The sequence below is a fragment of the Terrapene carolina genome, unplaced genomic scaffold, assembly GCF_002925995.2.
Source record: "Terrapene carolina triunguis isolate 2854851 unplaced genomic scaffold, T_m_triunguis-2.0 Scaffold96, whole genome shotgun sequence".
Taxonomy (NCBI): domain Eukaryota; kingdom Metazoa; phylum Chordata; order Testudines; family Emydidae; genus Terrapene; species Terrapene triunguis.
The window spans coordinates 3,884,012-3,911,116 of record NW_020664447.1 but is presented as its reverse complement, the minus strand read 5'-3'; the positions used below and the strand labels follow the sequence as shown (position 1 = coordinate 3,911,116).

General features: G+C 43.9%; 1 protein-coding gene across 1 annotated transcript in view; it reads left to right on the top strand.

The window, feature by feature from the left end:
* ST5 (suppression of tumorigenicity 5) overlaps positions 1 to 27,105 on the top strand; it is a 166,303-nt gene that overhangs the window by 74,797 nt on the left and 64,401 nt on the right. The window contains exons 4-10 of the mRNA XM_029911539.1: positions 1,680 to 1,828; positions 5,566 to 5,781; positions 16,074 to 16,170; positions 17,484 to 17,528; positions 19,913 to 20,097; positions 20,821 to 20,930; positions 23,306 to 23,375. Coding sequence (XP_029767399.1) covers positions 1,680 to 1,828; positions 5,566 to 5,781; positions 16,074 to 16,170; positions 17,484 to 17,528; positions 19,913 to 20,097; positions 20,821 to 20,930; positions 23,306 to 23,375 — 872 coding nt within the window. The remainder of the gene's footprint in view (positions 1 to 1,679; positions 1,829 to 5,565; positions 5,782 to 16,073; positions 16,171 to 17,483; positions 17,529 to 19,912; positions 20,098 to 20,820; positions 20,931 to 23,305; positions 23,376 to 27,105) is intronic.

The following is a 27,105-nucleotide window of genomic DNA, read 5'->3' as shown; positions in this document are numbered from 1 at the left end:
TGTGTGTGTGTGTGTGTGTGTGTGTGTGTGTGTGTGTGTGTGTGTGTATGATTAACGGCACTGCCTAAAGTTTAAATACTGTATTTCAGTATCTTACATTATTGATGTAATATTTTTTCTCCATGCGCTTGATGCACATGTATGTGTGTGCGCGAGATAGATATACTGCATGAAAAAACTAGCGCTACTGCAATGTTAAAGTAACAAAAAATAAAAATAAAAAATCAAGCACTCAACATTTAAAAATTTACAACTGAGGTTGAAAGCTCAGCCTGAACTCTGCCCTCCTATGCACAAGGAGACAGCATGATATAATGGTTAGACAATGGGACTGGGAGTCAGGTGGCATGGGTTGTAATCCTGGTTGTGCTGTAGACTTGCTCTCGCTTAATTTCTCTGTGCCTCGGTTTCCCCATTGTAAAATAGGGATAATGATGCTTACTTTTTGTAAAATGCTTTTAAATCTGTAGATGAAAAGTCTTTTATCGGCACATATTATTATATTAATTATTAATATATTATTATAACTTTATATAATTATACTGTAAATTGTCAATTAGTACAATGTATAATATAATACAATCTGAATTTCTTATGCACCCCTACGTGTAGTAAGTTGCATTACAATATATACAGTGTAAAGATCAGGATTGATTTTTTAAGTCTCCGTGAGGTCTACCAATCAAACCCAGTTTGAAGAAAATCAGTTCAAAGGTTTAAGGTTATGAACATCTAACACTGAATTTTGAGAGTTTGAGACAGTCTTGAAGTTTGATTATCACCATTTTGGAATGATCCTCTGATAACCATGAGACTGGAATGATTCTGAGCAGGGATAACCCAAAGTTCTAAGCTACATGACTGATATACTGATCTAAATAAATTATTGAAAAAAGTTTCAAATTGCCCATTTTCAGAAGTACATGATAACTAAAATGACTTTATCCAGGTCCCTCAGGGAGAAGTGTATTCATCCTGAGTGTACTGAGAAGGTGGATATCCGCAGCTCCTTAAACAGTAATCGTTATCTTTTATTATCAGACCATAAATCTAGACCACAAAATTTGTATCTGGATGTCCGCACTAAAGTTCACAAATGTTGGCCCATCTTTACTTCTAAGGGTTAGAATAATGCTTTCCCCATAAGTCGTGTTTAATGAATTAATTATTTGGACCTCTTTCCATGTTACTGGCCAGATGTGTCCTCATGACCTATGGAGAATATTGATTTAGACAAAATTAAAAGAGAAAGAAGTATTTAATTGGGGAGTAGGAAGTATTTTTAGAGACGACTTTAAGAAGGCAATAGGAGTGGTGGAAAAAAATAGTGAACCGCACTCTTCTCCTTGCCTCATCGTTCACACATTTATTTTGGCATTGTTGGGTTTAGATGCTATTCCCTCTTCACCTTCTCTGGCAAGAGACCACAGAGGTAAGGCAGTAAGTAATAAAGGTTGAAATACCTGTGGTTTAATGGTAGTGTGTTGAGAACTTTTCAGTGCTATTCATTTCACTCTGTGAGAGGCTGCTGTGGATGCATAAAACCCACCAATATGCTTTAAAATAGCTATCTGCCTTGGGTTTTAGACATCAATAAAATTTGCCCAGCTGTGGATGCTCAGAAGCAAGTCTTGTGAAATCTTTGCATTTTATTAAAAAAAAAAAAAAAAAATGAGAAGGAGATTCACCCAAGGAAAATCCATACGAGGATGTGGAGCTAAAAGGCCGTCACGCAAGCCGAAAATCCCAGCAGCTCTCTGAAAATTCCCTAGATTCTTTGCACAGGATGTGGACTCCGCACGACAGGAAGTACACATCGCCTCCCCAGGTAATTCAGTACTTCTTAGAGTATAAGCCTTCATTTCTTACTGTGATTTAAGTTATTTTTAACCTTTTGCAAGAAAATCAACCAGGGCATAGCAGGAACAATAATTGTATCCAAGTGAGAAAGGGCATAAAGAAAAACAGTTTAGACAAACACTTCAAATAGTTGCTGTAAACACTTTAATGGCCGTAATCTAGATATTCTTCAGCATCAATTTAGGGTAAAGGTTTATTGTTACTTGGAACAATTCTGATATTATTGAATATATTAATTGCTAATATTTAGAAATGCTGATTCTGATCCAGCACCCAGTCAATGAGAGTATTTCCACTGATTTTAATGGGAACTGAATCAGGCCCTAAACCCTTGTGATTACTGAGCCTTTCCCTACATCCATTCAAAATTCTCCACTGGGCTTTTAGAAAGGATGGAACAAAGAAGAAACACTTTTTCATCTTGTGCAAGTGTTATGTGGGGCTCACTGAGCAGTGAGGTAACTTATGTTGTATTGTAAAATAGTTTTTATTACCAAATTTTGAAAAAAACCAAACACAATATTAAATGCATAATGAAGAGGGAGAAAGACAAAGTATCATATCTTTCCCCCCAAAAGCACAAAATTAAAAAAAAGGAAAAGCGTGAATGCCTACATTCTGGACCTGACTTGGCTAGAACTGTGTGTGAACTGTTCACAGCACAGTGCAAAGACCTGGAAGTCAGAGAGGTCTGCATTTTGTGGAGAATTTCCGAGAGTAGTCCAATTTTGTGTGAAAATTGTGAAATTATGTTGGGTTTTTTTTCAATATAGGAGAATTTTCACTCAAAAATGGTCTTAGTCTCAAGCACAAATGTAGATTTTAAAATACACCTCTACCCCGATATAATGCTGTCCTCAGGAGCCAAAAAATCTTACCACGTTATAGGTGAAACCGCGTTATATCGAACTTGCTTTAATCCACCAGAGCGTGCAGCCCCCCCCCGCCCCCCGGAGCGCTGCTTTACCGTGTTATATCGGGCCGTGTTATATTGGGGTAGAGGTGTATATGTATATATAATGTTAAAATAATATGCATGTATTACTTTGACATTCAAAATTTCATTTTGGTCAACATGTATTTTTTCATTGAATCAAGCAGACATTCACATTGGTTTCATGAAAAGGTCACATAAAGCCACATTTCCATCTTGTGAAATGGCCTCGAACCAAACTGGGACTATTTCATCACTAAATTAAATTTTTGGGATCTTTTTGGCACTATGGTCCATAAAACTTTCGTAGTGCCAGCATTTACAGTTCACATGATGCTTCAATTATAAAACAGGAACACTGGCAAAAAAGGAGGACTAAATAAGGCCAGCAAAGGGTCACTGAAAAGGCAATGACAGATGTTGAATGAGTAAGAAGGCAGAGGAGAAAAAAATTGTGGCTGCAACAGAGATGAAAGTGTTACCACAGATGATAATTTACTTGTATTATGGTAGCATCTCAAGGCCCCAAATGAATCATAGAATATCAGGGTTGGAAGGGACCTCAGGAGGTCATCTAGTCCAACCCACTGGTCAAAGCAGGACCAATCTCCAACTTTGGGGGGGGGGGTGTGTGTGTGTACCCCAGATCCCTAAATGGCCCCCTCAAGGATTGAGCTCACAACCCTGGATTTAGCAAGCCAGTGCTCAAACCACTGAGCTATCCCTGCCCCCTACTGTGCTTGGCACTGGAACAGATACATAGTAAGACACAGTCCTTGCCCTCAGGAGTGTGCAGCCTAAATAGACAAAACAAACAAAGGGTGGGAGAAAGGAAGGATTATTCTCCCCGTTTTACAGGTGGGAAGGTGAGGCACAGATTGATTAAGTGACTTGCCCAAGGTCACACAGGAAGTCTTTAGTTGCAAAACCAGTAATTGAACTCAGATCCCCAGAGTCCTAGCCTAGTCATAGGCACAAGACTGTCCATCCACTGATAACTTCTTTCTGATGTAGGACCGGCAATTTGAATTAAATCGTGTCATAGCTATGGTGTCATTTTGCCTAGATATAAAGCAAGTAGGTGGCTACTGTAGCTCATCCATGAACCTGTAGGATTCTTCAGTGATTCGAAGTAGAAAAGTCACCGTCTCCTGATGAACAGTCACTTTAGCTACTGTTCATCACCCAGTTTTTCCAGTGCTAGCAGCATAGCTGATATTCCCTTAAAATCATGCATCATGATGAACAATATGGAAGAGATCAGGACGTCAGCAAGCTTTGGACAATCATCTCCTGGCTGAATTCCTTTCACTAAGCTGAACACTGTTGATGATTTTTCTGGCTTAAGGACTTGTGGTTACCAGAGACCTCAGAAACGCTGGTCTGCGGTCCTTCTGAATCCCACTGTGGTTTTGATCTTCTTTCCAATTTGTTTTTTTAATATTTGAAGGATTCAAATTAAAAAAAGAAAATGTTTTATTGATGGCATTGTGTCTGTGACACAAATCCCATGTATACCTATCAGCAAAAAACCATGCTTAAACATATAGAATATGCAGCTCCTGGAGTTCTTTAAAGAATAATGGTTGCTGCAGGAATATGAGACCGTAAATCTAGACCCCAAAAGTGATGGTTTGGGCTGTAATTAGTTAATCTGTTTGTTGGCGCAAGTAGTCTTCTTACTGTAGCATGTTAGTAGCTAGTAGTGTTAGTAGTAAGATTAATAAATATCACATAATAGCATTTCATCTGAGCATCTGATAGCACTCTAGAAACCTTGATTAGGCCTCTTAAAATATCTGAGGTAGGTACAGTAATTATCCTGATGCAGGTAGGTAAACTGAGACATGGAGAGATTAAGAAAGTGGCGCTTGCCCACATTTAAACAGTGGCTGGGCTGGAAAAAGAACCCAGAAACCTTGGCTCCCAGTCCACTGTGTTAACCCCTGGGCAGCAGTACAATACATTGCTGCCACACAATACAAAATACTGTTAAGTATCCTAGAATTGTTCATGCCCATAGGTTGCTTAATCGATGTAGTGAGACACAGCCTTCCCACAGTGATCCACTAAGCAGATTCATGTTCTGAAGAGATTTTCAGAAGATTCTTCATGAACGTGAGATGGAAGAAAAACTAGGTTTCAAGTTCTTGAAATGATTGAGATAGTCTTTACTGTATAGGGCAAGGCAACGTTACAGAAATACAGAAGGCCTGATTTCCCCACACCGGTGACACACCATTGACATCAGTGGAGTTACTCCTGATTTACAGGAGTGTAAGGGAAGGGAGAATCAGACCCACTGTGTCAGTGCTCTGATGTCAGCCATACTTTTATACTGGGGTACAATATTAACATGCACACTTTATTAAATTGTCTGACCTGCACCCCACAATGTTTGTGGACGTTTAGGGCCTTGATTCAAAATCCACAGGAGTCAATGCAAGCTTTTCTGTTGACTTCAGTGCACTTTGGATCAGGTCCTAGATGCAGATCCAGATCTGATAATTTTGATTTGGACTCTTCTGTGCTTAAAACCATTGTACCTGTTGTAGAGAGGATGCTCACCTGGCAAAAAATGTTTGTATTGCCATAACATGTTCACAAAGAGCCTTTTCCAGCTCTCTTTGAAGTCAGTTGAGAGTCTTTTCATTGACTTTGGAGGGAGATAGAACAGACCCCAACACAGCTGGCCTTTGCCACCATGGCTTCATGTCTGTGATAGGTGCTTCTCCAACAAATAGGATGTCAAGTTGTTCATGTTTTTGCAGCTACCTTCAAAGCCCAGCAGCCAGTCCCTGCGCATTGGGAACTGGTCCGAGAGGAAGAGCCATCGCTTACCACGACTACCCAAGCGACACAGCCATGATGACATGCTGCTTCTGGCTCAGCTTGGTATCCCCTCCTCCCCTTCCAGTCTGAATGAGGACAATCTGAGTACCACAAGTGAGCTGCTGACCACACGCAGGGCAAGGAGGATCCCTAAGGTAATGGCCACTATAGTATTGTTCAAATTATGCATCAGCCACAAGGGTCCAGCCTTGGTTTCACTTTCACTAAGGCAAGTGTGTGTGAGTTGTCACAAGAACAGATCCTCAGCCCTGCTTTGGCCGTGTGAAGCAACCCTTTGGTTGGCTTAACTGGCCCCTTAAAGATTCCCTCTGCATTGGGGAATGCTCTGAGGATGTGCAGCCACAGTAGTGGCTGCTATTCCACCCCACCTCATGTCCTGGGCCTAAGGGATGTGCCTGAGGAAAAGGAGATATGATCGAGGCATCCCTGCCCCACTGTGATCTCAGCTGCTGGAATGGCCTCTTGGGAACTATGGGCCTGCTATCTTAAGTTAGAACAGCCTGCAGACTGCTCTGATATGTGTTGAGTATCTGGGCAGGTGCAGATTGGCCCCAGGATCTGGGGGCAACAAAGATGGCTTAAATCTTCCCTTGTCCCAGTAACCAGTTTCATACTGTGCACAGCTCAGCCAGTCTGGAGGATCTTGCTCAGTATGTCTGTACAGCATTTATCCATCAATTAAGTCTGCTTTCCCTACAGAAAAAAATGTTGTGTCCAGGGGTATGTCTACACTATGGGATTAATCCGAATTTATCTAATTCGAATTTTGGAAACAGATTGTATAAAGTCGAATGTATGCGGCCACACTAAGCACATTCATTCGGCGGTGTGCGTCCATGTACCGGGGCTAGCGTCGATTTCCGGAGCCTTGCACTGTGGGTAGCTATCCCATAGCTATCCCATAGTTCCCGCAGTCTCCTCCGCCCATTGGAATTCTGGGTTGAGATCCCAATGCCTGATGGGACCAAAAACATTGTCGCAGGTGGTTCTGGGTACATCCTCCCCCCTCTCCAGGGAAGCAACGGCAGACAACCGTTTCGCGCCTTTTTCCTGGGTGAACAGTGCAGACGCCATACCACGGCAAGCATGGAGCCCGCTCAGCTCAAGACAGCAGTCATGAACATTGTAAACACCTCGCGCGTTATCGTGCAGTTTATGCTGAACCAGAACCTGCAAAACCAGGCAGTGAGGATTAGGCTACGGCAGCGCGGCAGCGAGAGTGATATGGACATGGAATTCTATCAAACCGCGGGCCCCGGTGCTTTGGAGATCATGCTGTTAATGGGGCAGGTTATAGCCGTGGAACGCCGATTCTGGGCCCGGGAAACAAGCACAGACTGGTGGGACCGCATAGTGTTGCAGGTGTGGGACGATTACCAGTGGCTGCGAAACTTTCGCATGCGTAAGGGCACTTTCTTGGAACTTTGTGACTTGCTTTCCCCTGCCCTGGAGCACCAGAATATCAAGATGAGAGCAGCCCTCACAGTTGAGAAGCGAGTGGCGATAGCCCTGTGGAAGCTTGCAACGCCAGACAGCTACCGGTCAGTCGGGAATCAATTTGGAGTGGGCAAATCTACTGTGGGGGCTGCTGTGATGCAAATAGCCAAAGCAATCACTGAGCTGCTGCTACGAAAGGCAGTGACTCTGGGAAACGTGCAGGTCATAGTGGATGGCTTTGCTGCAATGGGATTCCCTAACTGTGGTGGGGTGATAGATGGAACCCATATCCCTATCTTGGCACCGGAGCACCAGGGTACCCAGTACATAAACCGCAAGGGGTACTTTTCAATGGTGCTGCAAGCACTGGTGGATCACAAGGGACGTTTCACCAACATCAACGTGGGCTGGCCGGGAAGGGTTCATGACGCTCGCGTCTTCAGGAACACTACTCTGTTTAAACGGCTGCAGCAAGGGACTTACTTCCCGGACCAGAAAATAACCGTTGGGGATGTTGAAATGCCAATAGTTATCCTTGGGGACCCAGCCTACCCCTTAATGCCATGGCTCATGAAGCTGTACACAGGCAGCCTGGACAGGAGTCAGGAGCTGTTCAACTACAGGCTGAGCAAGTGCAGAATGGTGGTAGAATGTGCATTTGGCCATTTAAAAGGTCGCTGGCGCTCGTTACTGACTCGGTCAGACCTCAGCCAAACCAATATCCCCATTGTTATTGCTGCTTGCTGTGTGCTCCACAATCTCTGTGAGAGTAAGGGGGAGACCTTTATGGCGGGGTGGGAGACTGAGGCAAATCGCCTGGCTGCTGATTATGCGCAGCCAGACACCAGGGCGATTAGAAGATCACACCAGGAAGCGCTGCGCATCAGAGAAGCTTTGAAAACCAGTTTCATGACTGGCCAGGCTACGGTGTGAAAATTCTCTTTGTTGAAAACCCGCCCCCTTGATTGACTCATTCCCTGTAATCAAACCACCCTCCCCCCTTAAATCACAGCTTGCTTTTAAAGGAAATAAAGTCACTATCGTTTAAAAAATCATGTATTCTTTATTAATTGATTATAAACATAGGGAGAGAACCGACAAGGTACCCTGGGTGGGGTTTGGGAGGAGGATAGGAGGGAAGTAAAAGGCCACTGAAAAAATTCAATATAATGACAGCCTTTTGGTTGGGCTGTCCACTGGGGTGGAGTGGGAGGGTGCACGGAGCCTCCCCCTCCCCCCCCCGGCGTTCTTACACGTCTGGGTGAGGAGGATATGGAACATGGTGAGGGGGGAGGGAGGTTATACAGCGGCTGCAGCGGCAGTCTGTTATCCTGCTGCCGTTCCTGAAGCTCCACCAGACGCTGGAGCATGCCCATTTGATCACGCAGCAGCCCCAGCGTTGCAGCCTGCCACCTCTCATCTCGAGCGTCCCTCATGACCTCACGTTCACTGGCATCTTTCCTGTATTTAAATACCGTGTCCTTCCACTCATTCAAATGAGCTCTTTCATTGCGGGTGCATTCCATTATTTCCGAGAACATCTCGTCTCGCGTCCTCTTTCTCCGCCGCCTTATCTGAGATAGCCTTCGGGACGGAGGAGGGAGGCTTGAAAAATTTGCAGCTGCTGGCGGGAGGGAGGGATGAATAAAAAGGAGAGAAGTTTTTAAAATGATACATTTTACAGAACAATGCTTATACTCTTTCATGGTGAACAACACTATTCACATTACATAGCACATGTGATTTCAGTACAAGGTCGCATTTTCCATCTTAATATTGAGTGCCTGTGGCTTTGGTGTTAGAGATCACAGACGCAGGTCCGGGCAACAGAATTCAGCTTGCATGCGGCCATGGTAAGCCATTGTCTTTCGGCTTCTGCGCCCTCCTTTCCCACATACCAAGCAAAGCCCGTTGGCTGCTGCGGTTTTCCTGTTAACCTTCAGCAGCTGAAAACAAACTAACCCCCCACCCCCAATCCAATTCTCTGGGATGATCGCTTTATCCCTCCCCCAACCACATGGCTGGTATCAGGGAAGATCCCTGCAGAAACCAAACTACCCCCCCCCCCCCCCCGGCGCTTGGCTAACTGCAGGGAAGGATTTCTTTTCAGCCACAGGCAAACAGCCCAGTAGGAACGGCCACATCTGTCCCCTTAATTAAATTCCCGTATTTCAACCAGGTTACCATGAGCGATATCACTCTCCTGAGGATTACACAGCGAGATAAAGAACGGATGTTGCTTGAATGCCAGCAAACACCGGGACCATACGCTGCCAGGCTTTGTCATGCAATGATACCAGATTACTTGCTACTAGCATGGCATGGTCAAGTGTCCTACCATGGAGGACGGAATAAGACTGCACTGCCCAGAAATCTTGTGGCAAGGCTTTTGGAGTACCTCTAGGAGAGCTTCATGGAGATGTCCCTGGAGGATTTCCTCTCCATCCCCAGACACGTTAACGGACTTTTCCAGTAGCTGTACTGGCCGCGAATGCATCCCAAGTCCTCAGGGCAAAGTAATCATTAAAAAACGCTTGCTTTTAAAACAAGTTTTATATTTTAAAAGGTAAACTCACCTGAGGTCCCTTCCATGGGGTCATGGTCTTGGATACTGGCTTGGGAGGGTTGGGAGGGTACTTCAGTCAGGCTGAGAAAAAGATCCTGGCTGTTGGGGAGAACGGAGTGATGGGTGCTCTCCGCGAGCTCGTCGTCGTCATCCTCCTCCTCTTCCCTGTCCGCAGAATCCTCAGGTGTAGCTGATGAGATTACCCCCGCCTCGGAATCCACGGTCAGAGGTGAGGTAGTGGTGGCTGCCCCCCCTAGAACTGCATGCAGGCGTACAAGCGGCATGTCCGCGGCTCTGACCCGGAGCGACCGTTTGCCTCCTTTGTTTTTTGATAGGCTTGTCTGAGCTCCTTGACTTTCATGCGGCACTGCTCTGAGTCCCTATTGTGGCCTCTCTCCATCATGCCCTTGGAGATTTTTTTCAAAGGTTTTGGCATTTCGTCTTTTCGAACGAAGTTCTGCTAGCACTGAATCCTCTCCCCATATAGCGATCAGATCCAGTACCTTCCGTACAGTCCATGCTGGTGCTCTTTTTCGATTATCGGCCTGCATGGTTACCTGTGCTGATGAGCTATCTGTGGTCACCTGTGCTCTCCACGCTGGGCAAACAGGAAATAAAATTCAAATGTTCGCGGGGCTTTTCCTGTCTACCTGGCCAGTGCATCCGAGTTCAGATTGCTGTCCAGAGCTGTCACAATGGTGCACTGTGGGATAGCTCCCAGAGGCCAATACCATCGAATTGCGGCCACACTAACCCTAATTCGAAATGACAATATCGATTTTGGCGCTACTCCGCTCGTCGGGGTGGAGTACAGAAATCGATTTTAAGAGCCCTTTATTTCAAAATAAATGGCTTCGTTGTGTGGACGGGTGCAGGGTTAATTCGATTTAATGCTGCTAAATCCAAATTAAAGTCATAGTGTAGACCAGGCCCAGATTTGAAATAGCCAGCAGAAGAGCTAGGAACTGTGGGGAGCAGAGGGAGATCTCAGTGTTTACACACATTTGCTGCATGCAGTGGAGTTGGGATGAGAGATCCTCCCCTGGAGGTGGGGTGGCTCTGCATTGCTCCCAGCTGGGCCTGGGCCTTCAATATGGCCCAAAATATTAAACACCCTTTTGCCAGCCTGACCTAGCTTTGTTTTATTCAGCTTTTCCACTGTTTAAAACAATCACGTGATTTTCTGAAAGCTCCATAAGGCCGAGCATTGTACTGTACCTCGCTCGAGGAGTCTGAACTTGTAACTGTTGATCTGTCACTATTTATAATGTTCAGTACGCAGCTTAAGCTTTTTGCTTCTTTGTTTTGTTTATTACAACTGTTCCCAAGGCAATCTCCACGGACCTAACATGGGCCTTATGCTTGACTCACTTGTCATTGACTCACTTGTCATTACAGATACAAAATAAAAATGAATTAAATTTGAACTCTTTTAGCCAAATAAAAAGTTTCAAATGTCAAGTGGGAAATGAAATAATTGTCTGGTACAATAGTGTCAAGGAGGAGAGAATAGCCAACATGTTTATTTTTAGCCTGTGAACAATGCTAGTTTTTATTGTACATTTCACTCTTTCCTGTTCTATAAAGGAGTGTTTTTTAAATGATGCAGCTATAAATATTGTGTGGACAGAAGAGGAACATTTTTATATTTCTGAAATTCTGCCTAAGCAGGAAGCAAACTAAAATGAAGGCAACTAATTATATGCCCTTTAAATAATTATATCGGGACCAGATTATGATACCCATACTCACATTGAGTATAATACCTTACTGCAGGAGTAAGATGGTACTCAATGGGACTTCAGTGGCACTACCCCTGGAGTAAGTTACTACTCAATGTAAGTAAAAGCGGCAAAATTTGGACCTTTAATTTTGTACCTCTTTCTTCCATTTGTTTCTCTGATTTAAAGGGATAGTGTCATCTTGAAAATTACCACTGTTGCCAACTCTCACAATTGTATTGCAAGTCTCACAATATTTGATGTTTTCTTAAAGCCTCAGCTCCTGGAATCGTGTGATTATGGGAGAACCTCAACTTTCATTAAAAGAAAAAAATTAGTTTCTAGCCCTTGTGGAGAAAAGCTTGAAAATGTGACTCCCAAACACACAGAAACTAAAAGGCAAAAATAAATAAATAAACAACTATCTTTTTAAAAATGTCATGATTTTTAAGTCAGTCTCATGGTTTTAGGGTGGTCTGACATAGGATTTTTGAAGAGGTGGGTTTGGCAATACTAGAGACTACTTGTGGAGTAAGGTACTACTCAACATGAGTAAAAGCAGCAGAATTTGTCCCTTTAATTTTGTACCTCTCTTTCCTCCTTTTTGTTTCTCTAGTGAAAGGGACTTGAAAATCATAACTTGAAAATCATATTTCCATCTGAAAGTTGTGTACCTCCTATTGTAACAAGTACCACCCAAGGTGACCTGAACTGACTAAAATTGATCAGCGAGAAATTATTTGTTCCTCTACTTACTTGACAGTGCTTTGTGTGACGTCAGTTTCACTGTGCTCTTGATGGTCAATTGCACTGATTCTCAGAGCAACCTCACTGGGCCTTAATGTAACTGAGAATCTGCCACCCAGCATGGTGACATCACTCTGATACGCTGCTCTATGCGGAGTTCACATCCATGCTCTTCCCCAGGCGTTGTAAAAGGGTCTTTGCTACCAACAGCAAAACTGAAACTGAACAGGTCACCGAAGGCACGTGCACAGAGAGGAAGGGGAAGGGAAAAGATGAGCCGGGCCCAAATGTGTTTGGTGCTGTTGCTCGTCTCTTGTGGCCAATAGTCCTTTCTAAATATCAGCAAAGGAGCAGGCAGGACAAAGTCTTAGCTTTTGCAATTTTTTCTTTTTCCTTGATTTTCTTTTGTTCGTTTTTGTTTTTTTTTTAAAAGCTTCATGATTGTTTTTTCCGAAGGAATTAACAAGAACTCAGAATACAGTGTCCTGTTTAAAGGGTGCTTGGTCAGGAATTTCAATTTTTAGAAATTAGTCAATTTAAGGAATTTCATATTGACACAGTACCTTGGAGTGGCCTAACTCCTCTCTTGCCCTCCCCTCGCAACCCCTGTGCTAATTAAATAGAGTCTGAACCAGTAGAGCTATGGGCTCAGGCTCCATTTAGGGAGAGAATATGTGCGTTCAGGTCCCGCATCAGGCCTTTTGCTCAGATTCAGTGTTGACACTGCTGTTAGAGGCATCACTGCTCAGAGGAGTCATTAAGCTGAAGTCCCCCATGCCAGCCTCCATTGCTTTGGCCTTAGAGGTAGAAGCTAAAGAACCCTTGAATAGACCGAGGGAAAACTGGAGTTCTGATCCCCATTCTCTCAGTAAAACAGCTTCTAATATCCAGAGTTGTGGGGCAGCTATAGCTCTGTGCAGGACAGCTGCTGCCTTTGAACACGCAGTGCTTGGGCCCACTGAAGTCAATGGGAATCTTTCTGTTGACTTCTGTGGGCTTTGGATCAGTCCCCTAGGCACTGCACTCCCAGTATTTAACTCCTTAGGAGAAAGTCCCTGAAACTGCCTTTAGACTGGAAGGTGCTGTGTAAAGTGGTGAAGGGGAGTGAGTAACCACAGCATGCCCACTCATTGCTGGCATCAGTAGCCTTGTTGAACTGCCTCCCTGGGATGTCTGTCTTGTATTTAGGTGAGATTTCCTGGAGTGGCTTCGGCCAATCAAGATTTCATCACTCTCATGCTGTTTGTAGTTGTACAGCTTCTAGGCGAGTAAAACCAGGAATGAGACCGCAAGCAGATCAGCTCCAAGTGGATTTCAGTTCATCATTACAAGCACAAATTGTACACGGGTTAGTGAGCAGCAGTAAAGGGAAAGCACTAAATACCTGTTTGTTAGACAACAAGTAATGTCTTGCCTAGAAACAATTGATTCTGGGCCTAATTCTGCTCACATTTACACCTGTATAAATGAGGTCAGTAGTGTCACCACATCAGAGTAGCTGAGATCAGAATCTGAACAATGATGAAAATAAAATTTGACATCAACACTGGGTACAAATCTTTCTTATAGTATTCATAACAGAGAAGAACAGCATGATCTCTCTAGCAAATTGAGTATAGGAGTTAGTGACTCCTGAGCTCCAGTCTGTGCTCTGTTACTGACTTTCTATGAGGCGTTGAGCAAATTGCTTAATCTCACTATGTCTCCATTTCCTTTCCTGTAATATGGGGATAATACCTACCTTTGTCAATCGTGTTGAGATCCCGCAATCCAAATGCAATTTATGTTGACTCTCAGGGGTATTGTGAAGATTTCAAAGAATTTTACAGACATTAAGCAATTAAAGTACTGTTTAAGTGCTAACTATTAATTATAACTTCTGTGTCAAAGTAACTGGGAGACAAGGTGGTTGAGGTAATATCTTTTATTGGACCAGCTTCTGTTGGTGAGAGAGACAAGCTTTTGAGCGTACACAGAGCACTTCTTCAGGTCTGAGAAAGGTACTCAGAATGTCATGCTAAACAATGCATGTTCCACCTTGTTTTTAGCTGTAAGTTATTAATACATATTGTAAGAGACCATTCAGGGCGAAGCAGCCAGTTAACATCTCTGCAGTCATAGGACAAAAAACAAGGCTTAGTGGGTTTCAGATTGTTGTAATAAGCCATAAATCCAGTGTCTTTATTAAGTACATGATTTTTAGTGTCTAGCAAAGTTATGAATTTAAGCTCCCAGGCTCATCTTTTGAGGGTATTATGGAGATTTCCTTTGAGGATGAGGACTGAGAGGTCAGATATGGAGTGATCGCTTTATGAAAAGTGTTAGCCCACAGGTGATATGGTGTTTTTGTCATTCATCATTTTCCTATGTGAGTTCATTCAGTGACTGTCTGGATTCACCCACATAGTTGTTTATTGGGCCATTTAGTGCACTGGATGGAGTACACCACATGTTGTGATAGGCACATGTAGGACCCATCAGTCTTGAATTGTGTGTTGTGGGGGATATTTGATCATTGTAGCAATGGAGGTATGCCTACAGGTTTGGCATCTGTTGTTCTTGTGGGGTCTGGTGCTGCTTCGAGTTGGTGTGTTGGGAGCTTGCTTCTAATGATGAGCTTTGTGAGGTTGGGGGGTTGTTCGATGGCCAAGAGATGGGGGTTTGGGAAAGAGTTCTTTCAGGATGTGGTCCCCATTGAGTATGGATTGTAATTGTTTAATGATACTCCATATGAGTTGCAGTGTGGGATAATATGTAACAACAAGGGGCATGTGGTCAAAAGGTTTTTATTCTGTATTGAAGCAGATGGCCCATTCTATGATAGAATCATAGACTCGTAGGGCTGTAAGGGACCTCAAGAGGTCATCTAGTCCAGTCCCTTGCACACATGGCAGGACTTAGTATTATCTATTATGATCTCCTTCTCTGGTGGAGTGTCCTTGTTTGGTGACGGTGGTTTTAGGTGTGTTAAAGTATATATCCCTGACTTTCTCCTCAGAGCATGTTCTGTCGTTTCTGTCCATCTGTCGCTTGGCTGTAGGTAACCAATTTCTTGGTGTGTTTGGGGAGATTATGGGATCTGTGAAGGTAGGTTTGGTGATCTCTAGGTTTCTTGTATAGAGTTGTCTGTAGAGTTCCATTGCGGAAGCTGATTGTGGTGTCCAGGAAATAGATGCTGGTGTGGGAGTGTTCTAGAGAGAGTTTGATGGTAAGTGGGAACCATTTTGCTGAGTGGTTTGAGCTACCTAGTGAATGTTTTGCAGCCAGCCTGTCTCTCTTGTATTTTGAACAGACTGACTTCCTAAAAAACAGTTCTTGTAAAGTTTAGCCCTGCTAACGAAGAAGTCTTAAGTATGCTTTACCAAGGGTTAAATTCTGCTTTGATTAGCAGTGGGAGTTTGGAACCTGACATTGAAAAGCTTTTACAGGTGAGGGTAAGACTGGAGAAGGTAGTTACAGCACCACTGAAGGTCAATAAACACAACACAACTTTTTGGCAAAACCCTATGGGCCATATCCTCAGCTGGTGTAATTAGGCACTAAAGTCAATGGAACTACGCTGATTTACACTAGCTAAGGATCTGGCCCTGTATAGCAAAATATTTCACAGAATTGGAGTCAAATTACGTAGGCCTTAGTGGAGCAAATGATGTCCCTGATTCAGGAAAGGGCTTTACTCCTAGATAAAGGAGAAAAGGTATGTTTTCAGCGGAGATTGGAAATAAGATGGAGAATCATTGAGGAGGAGAGAGACAGGAAGGCAGTTCCAGATGGCAGAGGCTGCAGAGGACAAAGCTGTCTTGCCAGTAGTGGCCAGATTATGTGGAGGGTCAGAAGGAAATAAATGAAGATACATAAAAGATTTCCAAAGAGAAAAATGTTTACACTTGCTGTTTATTTGTCGTCTTGTGACAGTGTATTCTAATGTGTAACCCTCCTGGTTTCTTTTTTGCAGCTTGTACAAAGGATCAATTCTATCTATAGTGCAAAAAGAGGGAAAAAAAGATTGAAGAAGCTTTCAGTGTCCAATATTGAGACAGCATCACTGCGAGGTATAACACAAATCTCTTGGTCTAATGAGACAATACAGTACTTTATCCATGTGAATATGATAGGAATTGAGTATCAGAGGGGTAGCCGTGTTAGTCTGGATCTGTAAAAAGCAACAAAGAGTCCTGTGGCACCTTATAGACTAACAGATGTATTGGAGCATAAGCTTTCGTGGGTGAATACCCACTTTGTCAGACGCTGAGGAAGTGGGTATTCACCCACGAAAGCTTATGCTCCAATACATCTGTTAGTCTATAAGGTGCCACAGGACTCTTTGTTGCTTTTTATGATAGGAATTGTTATCCAGCCTTCTGCAGATATTCCCCTCTTTGATCCACAGTGTATATTTTTCTGTGATATCCTACACTTGCTCTGTTTGCAATGTCCCATTGACTTCAGTGGAAGTTCTGTGTCCTGAAAAGGGAAAAATTGGGTGGCTTAAAACTAACTGGGGCTCAGATCCCACACCAAGGTCTGTCCCACCAACACCAACCCCTGGCTAAACTGCTCACTCTAGCCCATTAGCCCTTAATTAACTTCTACAGGATTTTGCATTTTTAGATGTTGTACAAAATTCACAGTCTTGTCCCTGCAATTCATTCGTGCTTTTTCCTGGTGCAAAATTGTGGACTTAATTCACTGTGTGCTCAAGATTACGCCTGCAAAAACACTGGCCCAGTTAGCAAATCATGTTTATATTTGTTAAGAGAAGTAGTTCAGAAATTTTTCCATTCTGAGGATCTGTGTAAGTGTATGTGTGCACATGCAGATGTGTAAATGTGCATGTGTGTCGTTTAAGCATTGTGGAATTTTCACGTGAACACGGTTCAAAACTCCCTGTCAGATCAGGTCACATTTCACATATTTGTCACGTACTGTGCTCCATGTCCTGCCAGCTTGAGGTCTTGCACTAATGAAGCCCACAAGAGCCACCCTAGAGTTCCTTGATGCCATGCAACCTCCTTTCAAAAAGCTGAGAACAAGTGGAAGCGCTCAAATCATTTTTCAAAATGATGCATCCACCCGTGTAGTTTTACACAAGGGGGGGATTCAGTGAAACAGGCTTTGCTGTAAAGGGGTCTAAACCTTTGTGCTTTCAGCTAGGCTGTGGCCTGAATCTCAAGCATAAGAATAATCCTATTCCAATTACCAGTCTCCACAAAGAGATCCTTGGAACCACTGATTCTGTGCAGTTTGAAACTCAAGCACAGGATGCGCTGATCGCAGGGCTAAGCATTGCACCTTAGCCAAAAAATAAACCTCTAAAAAGGTTGTCGTTTTGCCTTTAACAGACACCTCTTTATCTCTTTTGCAGATGAGAACAGTGAGAGTGAAAGTGACTCAGATGACAGGTTTAAAGGTGAGGGGTCAGTCCGCGTTAGCTTCCAGTCAGTCATACTTGCAGTCCCCATCAAAATAAATGCTCTTATTGCATGATGGTCCTCTCCATGGGAGGGCATGAAATTTGATTTCCTCTTTGAAACCTGCTACCCATCACTACCTCCTGACTCCATTCACATTGGAATTGCAGGATCATGAACATGATGTAAATATTGGAAATCAAGTGCATGGTGAACTGTGCGGGTCTAACTGATTTTAGGGGAAGGAGAAGCCATGAAACATAATGAGGAACCTGCTTTGGTAATGCCTGATATGCTGGCACTTTCCTTCTAAGATGCACTTGTCTATGTGTGTGCACAGATATAGGTCTGCAGACTCCAGATAGTAAAAACTACTATAAGGTGTGCATCAGGGAGACTAGCGTAGCATCTACATGCAGTACACTTGGCTCAAGCCTGAGGAATTACTCCCTCATTTTCAGGAGTACTGAAATTCAGACCAAACTATAAAAAGGAAGGAAAGCAGCAGGGTTCTTCCTCTGCACCAGCAATTGTTTCTATTGATTTTCTTTTTATTGATTTAAAATACCCCACGTTATTAATCATAGGGGAAAAGAAAACAGTAGTGCAGAATTGTGGCTCTGAGCTGGGGAGTGGAATGCACAGTTTTGTGTGTGCCTCTGTAATGGGGCTGGAGCTGTATTAGGTGCTATCAGTGTCCCGCTCTCTTTGGGAGAACTGAGCAGGCTGGTGGCTGGTAGGGCTCTCTGAGAAAAGAGCTTTCAATTCCAGGTGCTGGTGATGTGAGCATGTGCTGTGTGGTCAAAGCCAGATATTTCCCTGTCATCCTGTTTAATTTTAGCCCGAAGTTTGGATGCACTGTAACCTGCCTGCATGCCTAGAAGCATCTGTGTAAAATGGAGACAGCATGTTAAACCTTATCAGTCGCACTGGCAGTACAGAGCATGGGACACATTTCATAATGTGCCTGTATTATATCTTTCTAATTGAAGAAGAAGTGTCTCTGGATAGTAAATGGCTTGTGGAACCATCCCCACTCTCTGAGTTATGTCAGGCTGAGTCCTGGCCCAGTTCCCGTGGCAGTAAGAGGTGCATTAGTCCCATGGAAATAGGCTGTACATGGGAGTGAATGGTGTGGGGAGAGAACCGCTCCTGTTCTCTGGGCAGCTGTCAGTGAGCTATTGCTGCCCTGAACAGTCTGATGCCTCTCTCTGCAGCAGAAACCACAGGACTTACTTGCACCCCAAGCTGTGGCTGGAGGAGAGAAAGGAGTGTCGGGACTGGGCTCCTTCGTTACTTGAGGGAGCATTGGTGCCTCATGGGGGAGTTGGGAGCTTCTCCCCTCATTGTTGTGGGGGATCATCAGTCTGATGGGTCCATCTTAATAACTCATCACCATGGAGGCAGTTCTGCCTGCTGCGAAGACTGGGTTATGGGGTCATGGAGGCAGGTGGAGGAGACTGGACATAGCCATGTCTTTTTGCACATGTAGGGCCAAATTAGGTCGCCCGTGTGCAGGGATTCTGGGGTGGAGAGGTGAGCGTGAGGATGCAGAGAGCCCTTTCCCACTTAGTGTCTGTGCACAGGAGGCTGTAGTATGACTGTTTGCATTGCCCAAGCAATTTGGGGGCTGCTGCTAACATGCTAATGGAAGCATGTTAGGATCAGAGCTGGGTGTGGCCATGACTTCATCCCTGCCCTGCACATTAGCTGGTCAGAAGGGCAGCCCTGTGGGGAACTCAAGCTACCTCTTTTCTAAATGCCTTTGGCCCCCAGGAGCTTGCTGCCTTGTGCCTTACATATTAGAGAGCCGTGGTGTGTTTCTTCAGCACCACTAGGTGCCCAACATGCCGCTTCCTACAGGCCAGCAGACGCATAATTTGGTTCACGTTAAATTCCTCGAGGATAATCAGCAGCAGTGGGATAAAAACTACAGAAAATGTTGCAAATACTCTGATGGGGGTTGTAGCATCAAGCTGTGGTCATTAAAGATTGACAGGCTGTGTTACTGGCCTTTCCTGATCTAGCCCAGGTCTGAGTCTGATCTGTTACCCTCACCAAGCCCGTTGACTTCAGTGCAGTTGCAGGCATATACGCAAGAGCACAATTTAGCCCTATATGTGTAGAACAAACCAAACTTTGGCAGGGTTAAAGTTCTATGAGCTGCAAATGATTCCACTAGCTTAGTGTTACATCATTTCAATTCTTGCAGAAGGCTTTGATTTATGGGTGGAATTAATAAGAGAGAGCACAGCATGAATGTCTACTTTTAAAGGGGAACATGTTTTGGACTAAGATCTTGACAAACATCAAGTCCTTTGTGAATGTCTGTGGCTTACGTATCAGTTCCAGGTAACAATCTTTCTTTCTTTGTAAATGCTAGCTCATACCCAGCGTCTTGTCCACATCCAGTCAATGCTGAAGAGGGCTCCTAGTTACCGCACCCTGGAATTGGAGCTGATTGAATGGCAGGAGCGTGAGCTATTTGAGTATTTTGTGGTAGTCTCTCTGAAAAAGAAACCTTCTAAAAATACTTATCTTCCAGAAGTGACATATCAATTTCCCAAGGTAAAGCAACAACCTACCTTGTTTGTGGTTACCTATTTTCAATGGCTAAGATCAATAAAAGGAGCAAGTAATAGGAATCTGCTTTTAAGCTGGGTCAATAGACCTGATCTCTGAATTTATCCAGAGCTTTCTGTTCTAAAATGCCTCTCATGTTGAGAGTGGGGAGAAAGAGGCTGGGCTCTTTCAGAAATGTTTTTCTTATTCTACAGCATATCCTTTCCCAGCACTGAAGAGTTTGGCCTAATTGTGAGCACTTAGTTGCTGAGTTTTAATTCAGTTTCCAAATCTTTCATAGACATTTTAATCAGGTCTGGCTGCACAGTATTAGGGTCTGATCCAAAGTCCATTGAAGTTAGTGGATAGACTCTTAATGACCTCAGCGGGTTTTGGATCACACCCTAACAGCGGATGCTGAGTTTGAGGTAGGTTTGCATTTTGAAGTGCTGAGATGCACTGATTTCACAAGGACATCAGGTGACTCTGGGATAAAGTTGTTTCAGATGAATTTTTTAAAATGTTAGCCATTATTATTAGTTTTATTGTGGTAGCTCCTATATCCCCCATCATGGATGATGGCCCCGTTCTGTTAGACACTGTACAAAAACAGAACAGGATGGTCCTTGCCCTAAGGGGCTAATTAGGAAACCTATTCTGAGACTGTTCATTACAAATGACTGACTCGCTCAAGCTGGAATCAAGTGAATCTGATTTCATCCACCACAGCTTGAAAGGCCCACCAAGCAGGTGCGTGAAGCAGAGGAGCGTCTCAAAGCCATCCCACAGTTCTGCTTTCCTGATGCCAAGGACTGGATCCCAGTATCAGAATACAACAGGTAAACCCTCCTGTATGTGTCTCTTGCTCAGTGTTGTTGGCGTGTACTGTCAGAGTGACAGAAATGCCCTTGCCCACGTAAGGAAGTAGCAGTTTTGAGTCTTGGACATTTCACGTTCAGGAAGCTGTATTTAATTTTTGTTTAAGTTCCATAATATTTTTCCTCCTTGTTTCGCCTGATCCACAAACCTGTGTTGTTGGGGGGAAGCAGTTGGAAGGTTTATCACAATGCCAAGTCCAAATGCAGAAATAGATCTGTGAAAAAGCTGAAAGACAGAAGCTGATTCTCCTCTGCCTGGCACCACGTGTAATCATTTACCCCTGGAAAAAGTGAGTGCCAGATGGATGTAAAACTCTGTGGGCCAGATCCTTAGCTGGCTGGAGTTGACATAGCTCCATGTGTTTCTGCGGAGCTACACCAATGTACATCCGCTGGGGCTCTGGCCCTACCATGCTGATTGCACAGAGGTAAATGGCTACATGAGAGGCAAGCCAATGGAGAACCAAGCACACCTTCTCCTTTTCTCACAACAGAAACCTCCAAAATGTGTCCATCTTATTTTTCTGCTTCACAGGTTTGCAGATGGATGGACAGAGATGAATCATCCAAAATATGATATGGATTTTTAATATGTGTGGAATGACATGTATGTCAGTAAAATAGGAGATTCTGTACAGTATGTCTTATATGTGCTTTTTGATTGTGATGTCACACCACATTAGCCTTGTGGCGGCACAACCTAAGTGAATTACCCCAGCCAACAAGCAAGTATGTAACATTTCATTGGCTTGCATGGCTCATGCCACATAAGGGTACAGTAACAGTAATGTGTTGGCTATAGCATGGCTATGTTACTCAGTGCTCGGAAGTATACAAATTATGAGATATTAGAACCACTGAAGGAGCATTAGACCTCTGTATATTTTACTTGCTTCAGGAAGTGGGTAAGTAGAATTGTGCTATTCCCAGTTCAGACAGGGATATGTGTATCCAGGGTAAGAAAATTGCTAGGGTTCTTGTTGTGCTTTATGAAGCCAGAGCAAAGCACTTTGAATGAGGGAGGAAAAAAGCTTAAATGGTCAGATATGAGCTAAAACACTGTCCCAATTCTCATTTACACTGCCAGGAGCCTTTGTGTAAATAAGAATCAGATGCTATATGCTTTTGTAGTGGAATGGCCAGGTTCTCAAGTGCTGTGTGGACACTTTTGTGCTCCACTGCTGCTAGAATCCAGCCATAGTTCTGACATGTTTCAACCATGGAGGGTTGCCCCAATGCAACGGAGATCTTCTGGTGATCTAGGGCTGGTGTAGAGGCTCAGTACCACTCCACGTCTTGGCTGCCAGCATCATGGATGCCAGAGGAAAGAGGATGTGGTCGGGATATCTCTACAGTGCATGGATTCCCAGATCTGGTTTCAGATCCTTGGGACCATTTGCAGGGCCGGCTCTAGGCACCAGCTAAACAAGCTGGTGCTTGGGGCGGCACATTTTTAGGGGCGGCATGGCCGGCGCCAGAATGCCGCCCCTAAAAATGTGCCCCGGCCGCCCTAGCTCACCTCCGCTGCTGCCGCTGGCGCGCCGCTGCTCCCCCTCTCCCCCAGGCTTGAGAGCCTGGGAGGGAGGGGGAGAAGCGGCGCCTGCGCCGCGGCCACTCGGAGTCTCTCCCTCCCTCCCAGGCTCTCAAACCTGGGAGGGAGGGGGAGATCCCGAGCGGCCGCGGCGCGCGAAACAACTGTTTCGCGCGCCGCTGCTCTCCCTCCTAGGCTTGAGAGCCTGGGGGGAGGAGGCAGGGCTGGGGATTTGGGGAAGGGGCGGAGTTGAGGCGGGGCCGAGGGTGGGGGTAATTAAAAAACGGGGGGGGGGGGGCAGCCAAAATTGTTTTTGCCTTGGGCGGCAAAAAGCCTAGAGCCGGCCCTGACCATTTGAAACCAGCATAAGTCAGAGCAACCATACTTGGTGCACACGGTAACCCCAGGATCAAGGAGTGTGAAGGTGAGCTTAGCATTCCCCCATGTCTTGTGCTGAGTGCTCTCTGGCTGTAGGTGAGAAGCTAGCCTTGGTTCTGCAAACCTCTCCTATATACTTAGGGTTCAAAGGGAACAATGTGGTAGAAATTCTACCACCTGCATAGCACAAAAAAACCCTCCAGAATGACTAGTTTGAAAAAGCAGCAGCTGTCTGTTGATGCTGTGTCCATTTTGAAATATTTATCTATCGTGGAAGCATCTCAAGGCACTTCATCATAATCTATCCACTAATTGATAAGAAGGCAAAACTAAATCTGTATTCAAAGGGTAGATTAACACCTCTTCCTAGGAACTCACTACAATCCTGCCACCCTAACAATAAAATCTGGGACAATCTTTATTACAGTGAGACCTTCTCTTTCATGCTGACTGGGGAAGATGGCAGCAGAAGGTTTGGTTATTGCAGAAGATTACTGGTAAGTACATCAACTTGAGCTCTTTCCAAGCACAAAATTCAATTGTCAGTCAACATTGCAGTGCATAGTTCTGAGCATGTCTTCTGCGGGCCAAAAGGAAAGCTGTTTCCAGAACTCTGAGAGTTGGAAAGATAACAAGGTCAAATACAACAAGAATTGTCAGAAACCTTTGTCTGAATGAAAGAGAACCCAAATATTTCAAGAGGGTCACAAAACATTTCCCCCCTTCATTGGCACCTGGTTTCAGTTTTAACCAAAAGCAGAAGTACTACACCACCACAAAGAAGGCTATTCTCGTGGTATTTCTAACATGCCTAATTCTTTCACAGCCCTTTTCATTTCCTAGGTGCTGTGCAAACATTAATTAATCAATCCTCAGCACCCCTGTGAGGGTTATCACCCATTTCAGAATCAGGAAAATTGCAGTAGAGGAGTTAAGCGATTTGCCCGTGGCCACACAACAAGCTAATGCAGTGTCATGACTAGAACTTGGAAGGCCCAGGTTGTCAGCCTCCATTTCAGTCCTTTCACCCGAGTTCATCATATAGTAATAGATTTAGAACTGCAAAGGGGGAGTGGGATTGTGGTATTTTTTCTTGGGCCGATTCTATGCTGACATGGATCCAGCATACTTTAGAGCAGCTTAGCTCTCTTTTGAGAACTTCAGTGAAATTTAATTGGTGCATAGGCCGTTTGCTGGATCTCTGGACAAGGGTGAATTTCACTATCAGTGTTGCTGGGCTTGTAGATGGGTGCCTCCTACTCAGGAATACTATAGAGGAAAGGGGCTTTCTGCACTGAGCCCCATCTCCCCTCCTAATGCACCCAAGCAGGGTAGGCATAATTTGGCCCTTAGTTAATAGAGACATTGGCTGATAGACATACTGCAATACATGTGTGTCTGATCCTGTTCTTGCCGAGGTCTGTGTCAAAGCTCCTGTTGGTGCTGTTGGGAACAGCACTGGGCTCTGTATTTGTAAAAGTTTCAGTAACATAAATATAAAAGCAATGCGCTTGTCAGTTCTGTGGGCAATATTTTCCAAGGATGGCACCTATATATCCCGCCTTTTGGTGTGTAAAATACACGAGGGAAGCACAATGAAATATAAATGAGAAGTGAAAATGTTTATGGCTAATAAAGGGCATGAGCTACAGCGAAACTAGGACAGGTTAGTATGGGAGAGGATGGCTGGGGGAGTGAATCAGAGGTTGAATAAATGGGACACCCAGAAGATATCTTTATGGGAACAAATAAATGAAATAAAGATGGAGGCCAGCAGGACAATTCAATTACTTTTCATATGTGCTACCACTTAAAAGTAAATATGTATATTTTCATAAGTTTTTAGCAAAGCCTTCTCAGAAAAAGTTGGCTAAAATGAAATTGTGGAAACTATTCAGTCCACAAAAAAGTACCACATTTCTGCAAGTATCAACAAGTATTTAATCTTGCACAAATCTTACTTTTGGTTGTGGAAATCCAAGGCATTAGCTCCTGGATTAGTTTGGGATTTGATATGCCCAAAATACGATATGTTGAGGAAAACATAATTATCTTGCCAATAGACATTTAACCCAGTCATTTTACACACTTGTGCATTATGGGGAGAAATTTATAGACTTTACAAATCCATACGGCAAAAAAATAAATATGAGATATTGAACAACATGCCCTTTCACCTACTTGAGGAGAGAAATCAGCATATTGGGAAAATTGGCAGAATAATGAGATAAGCAATCTGGAAGATATGTATGCTGACACTGTGTTTAAAGTGTTTGATCATCTGAAGGACAAATAAAAGCTGCACAAAAAGTACTTTTGTAAATATTTGCAGATGAGCCACTGTATAAAATCAGTCGTGAAAGATTCAGGCTTGGTTTTTTTTCCGAGAGTAAACATTTTGTAAACTCATTACTACAAACATAATTGGTGCAGGAAATAAGTATATAAGATTTAAACATACTTGAATGATCTGGAGAATTAGCAGTGTAAATTGAAAAGCGTATGGGAAAGCACATTGTGGAAAGAATATTATGGTTCTGACACTAAGTGTCAGAGTGAGATATAAAGCTTAAAATTATGCAAAGAGCTGTGCTTCAGACCGGTGACGAGGTCACAGCACTCACCACAGAGTGTATAGGATGGAATAAAGTGATAGTAAGTATTGCTGAAGATGTGCAAATATGACCGGTTGTTAAAGACACATGCTGGGGGATTGCTCAGATGTTTTAAAATATTGACATATTAAGGTATCATTCAGAATGAATAATTAAACAGATGATGCCAGTGGATTCTGGAGTGCTGATGTTAAATGACATTTCCAGATTGAAAAGACTGAAAACAAAATATAAATGCCGGAGCCAGTAATATGGATTGGGATTTTCAAAGTGCTCAGCACTGGCCTAAGCCTGCTCCCGCTGACGTGAATGGTGGGAGCAGAGTTAGGCCAAAGCTGAGTGCTTTTGAATATCTCGCCCATACGAGCTAGAACAACATAAACAATATACACGGAATGACAAAGACTTTCAGTGGCCAAAATAATAATGTTAGACATTGGAAGGCCATTGAGCCACCAAGAGCAGAAGAGCATTAGCAGCTATTGCCGTATCTGAATGAGCAGATCACACAGAACACAGGATGAGTTAGAATGTCAGGAGGGCATGTGGCAACCTGTCTTGGATCCTGGTAAACAATAGGAAAGATCACTTTTGCTGATCAGACATTCTGAAATAATATAAGGAGAAGTGACTGGTGATGTACTGATCTGTTCTAACCCAGCGCACGAGGAACAGCCTGCACAGGTGCCTGTGGTTTCTGCAGCAGGCCAGCATCTGGCCCATAGGCTTTACAGGAAATTTATGAAAAATTGATGGGAGTGTAGAAGATATAAGTAAAATGCTGTAGGCTAAAGGTTATTAATTCTTCAGGGAAGTAGTTGATCATTATGGGGCTGTAGGTGCAGAAAGCCTCTGTGGTTAAACTGGTGCCGTCGGCTATATATATAAAGAGATAGGATTTTGGTGGCTACATAGAAGGTCTGCAGAGCCTCCCAGGAGCAGCCCAGTGGATCCCTGTGCCTCGTGAGAAGGGGAAACAGATGTTGTTGAAATGGTGCTAAAGGCTGTGGTCATTAGGGGAGAGTAGTCTTCACCCCACAGTTCCACTGCTGTCACCCTCAGCACATTGGGGGTGGCGTTGCCTCAGGTGACACACAGCCCAGAATGGTGCCTTTAAAGTCTGTGCTGCACAGTTATGTGCCCACTGATCTATTTTGCACAAGCAAATGTGGGATTTGTACATGTGACAGGGACCAGACAAACTCTGCAGGTGCCATATATGTGCCAAGTTTTGGCTCTCTAGTCTAATTCCATTTCAGTATTTGTTTGCAAAACTTTCCAAGCAACTTTTGAAAGCAAGAGTTGAAGGGCTTGCTGCACAGGGGTTGCAGGTGCAGGGTCAGGCCCTAAGTCCACTTCAGAACTGCAGAATGTGTCAAATAATTTAAGCACTATTTTTCTAAAACCCAAAATACCTGGCTTACAATGTGTATGAGAGCACTGGGCTGTAGTGTGCCTCATTCAACTATAAGAAACACTGGAAGTGTGCTTTAGGACATAAGGTAACCTCCCCAGAAGGGCTAAGGAGAAACCTCCCTCATGGGCAGGTTATTCCATAATTGTCAATTATGGGGTTTCTTGGATCTTTGTCTGAAGCATCTGGTAGTAGTTG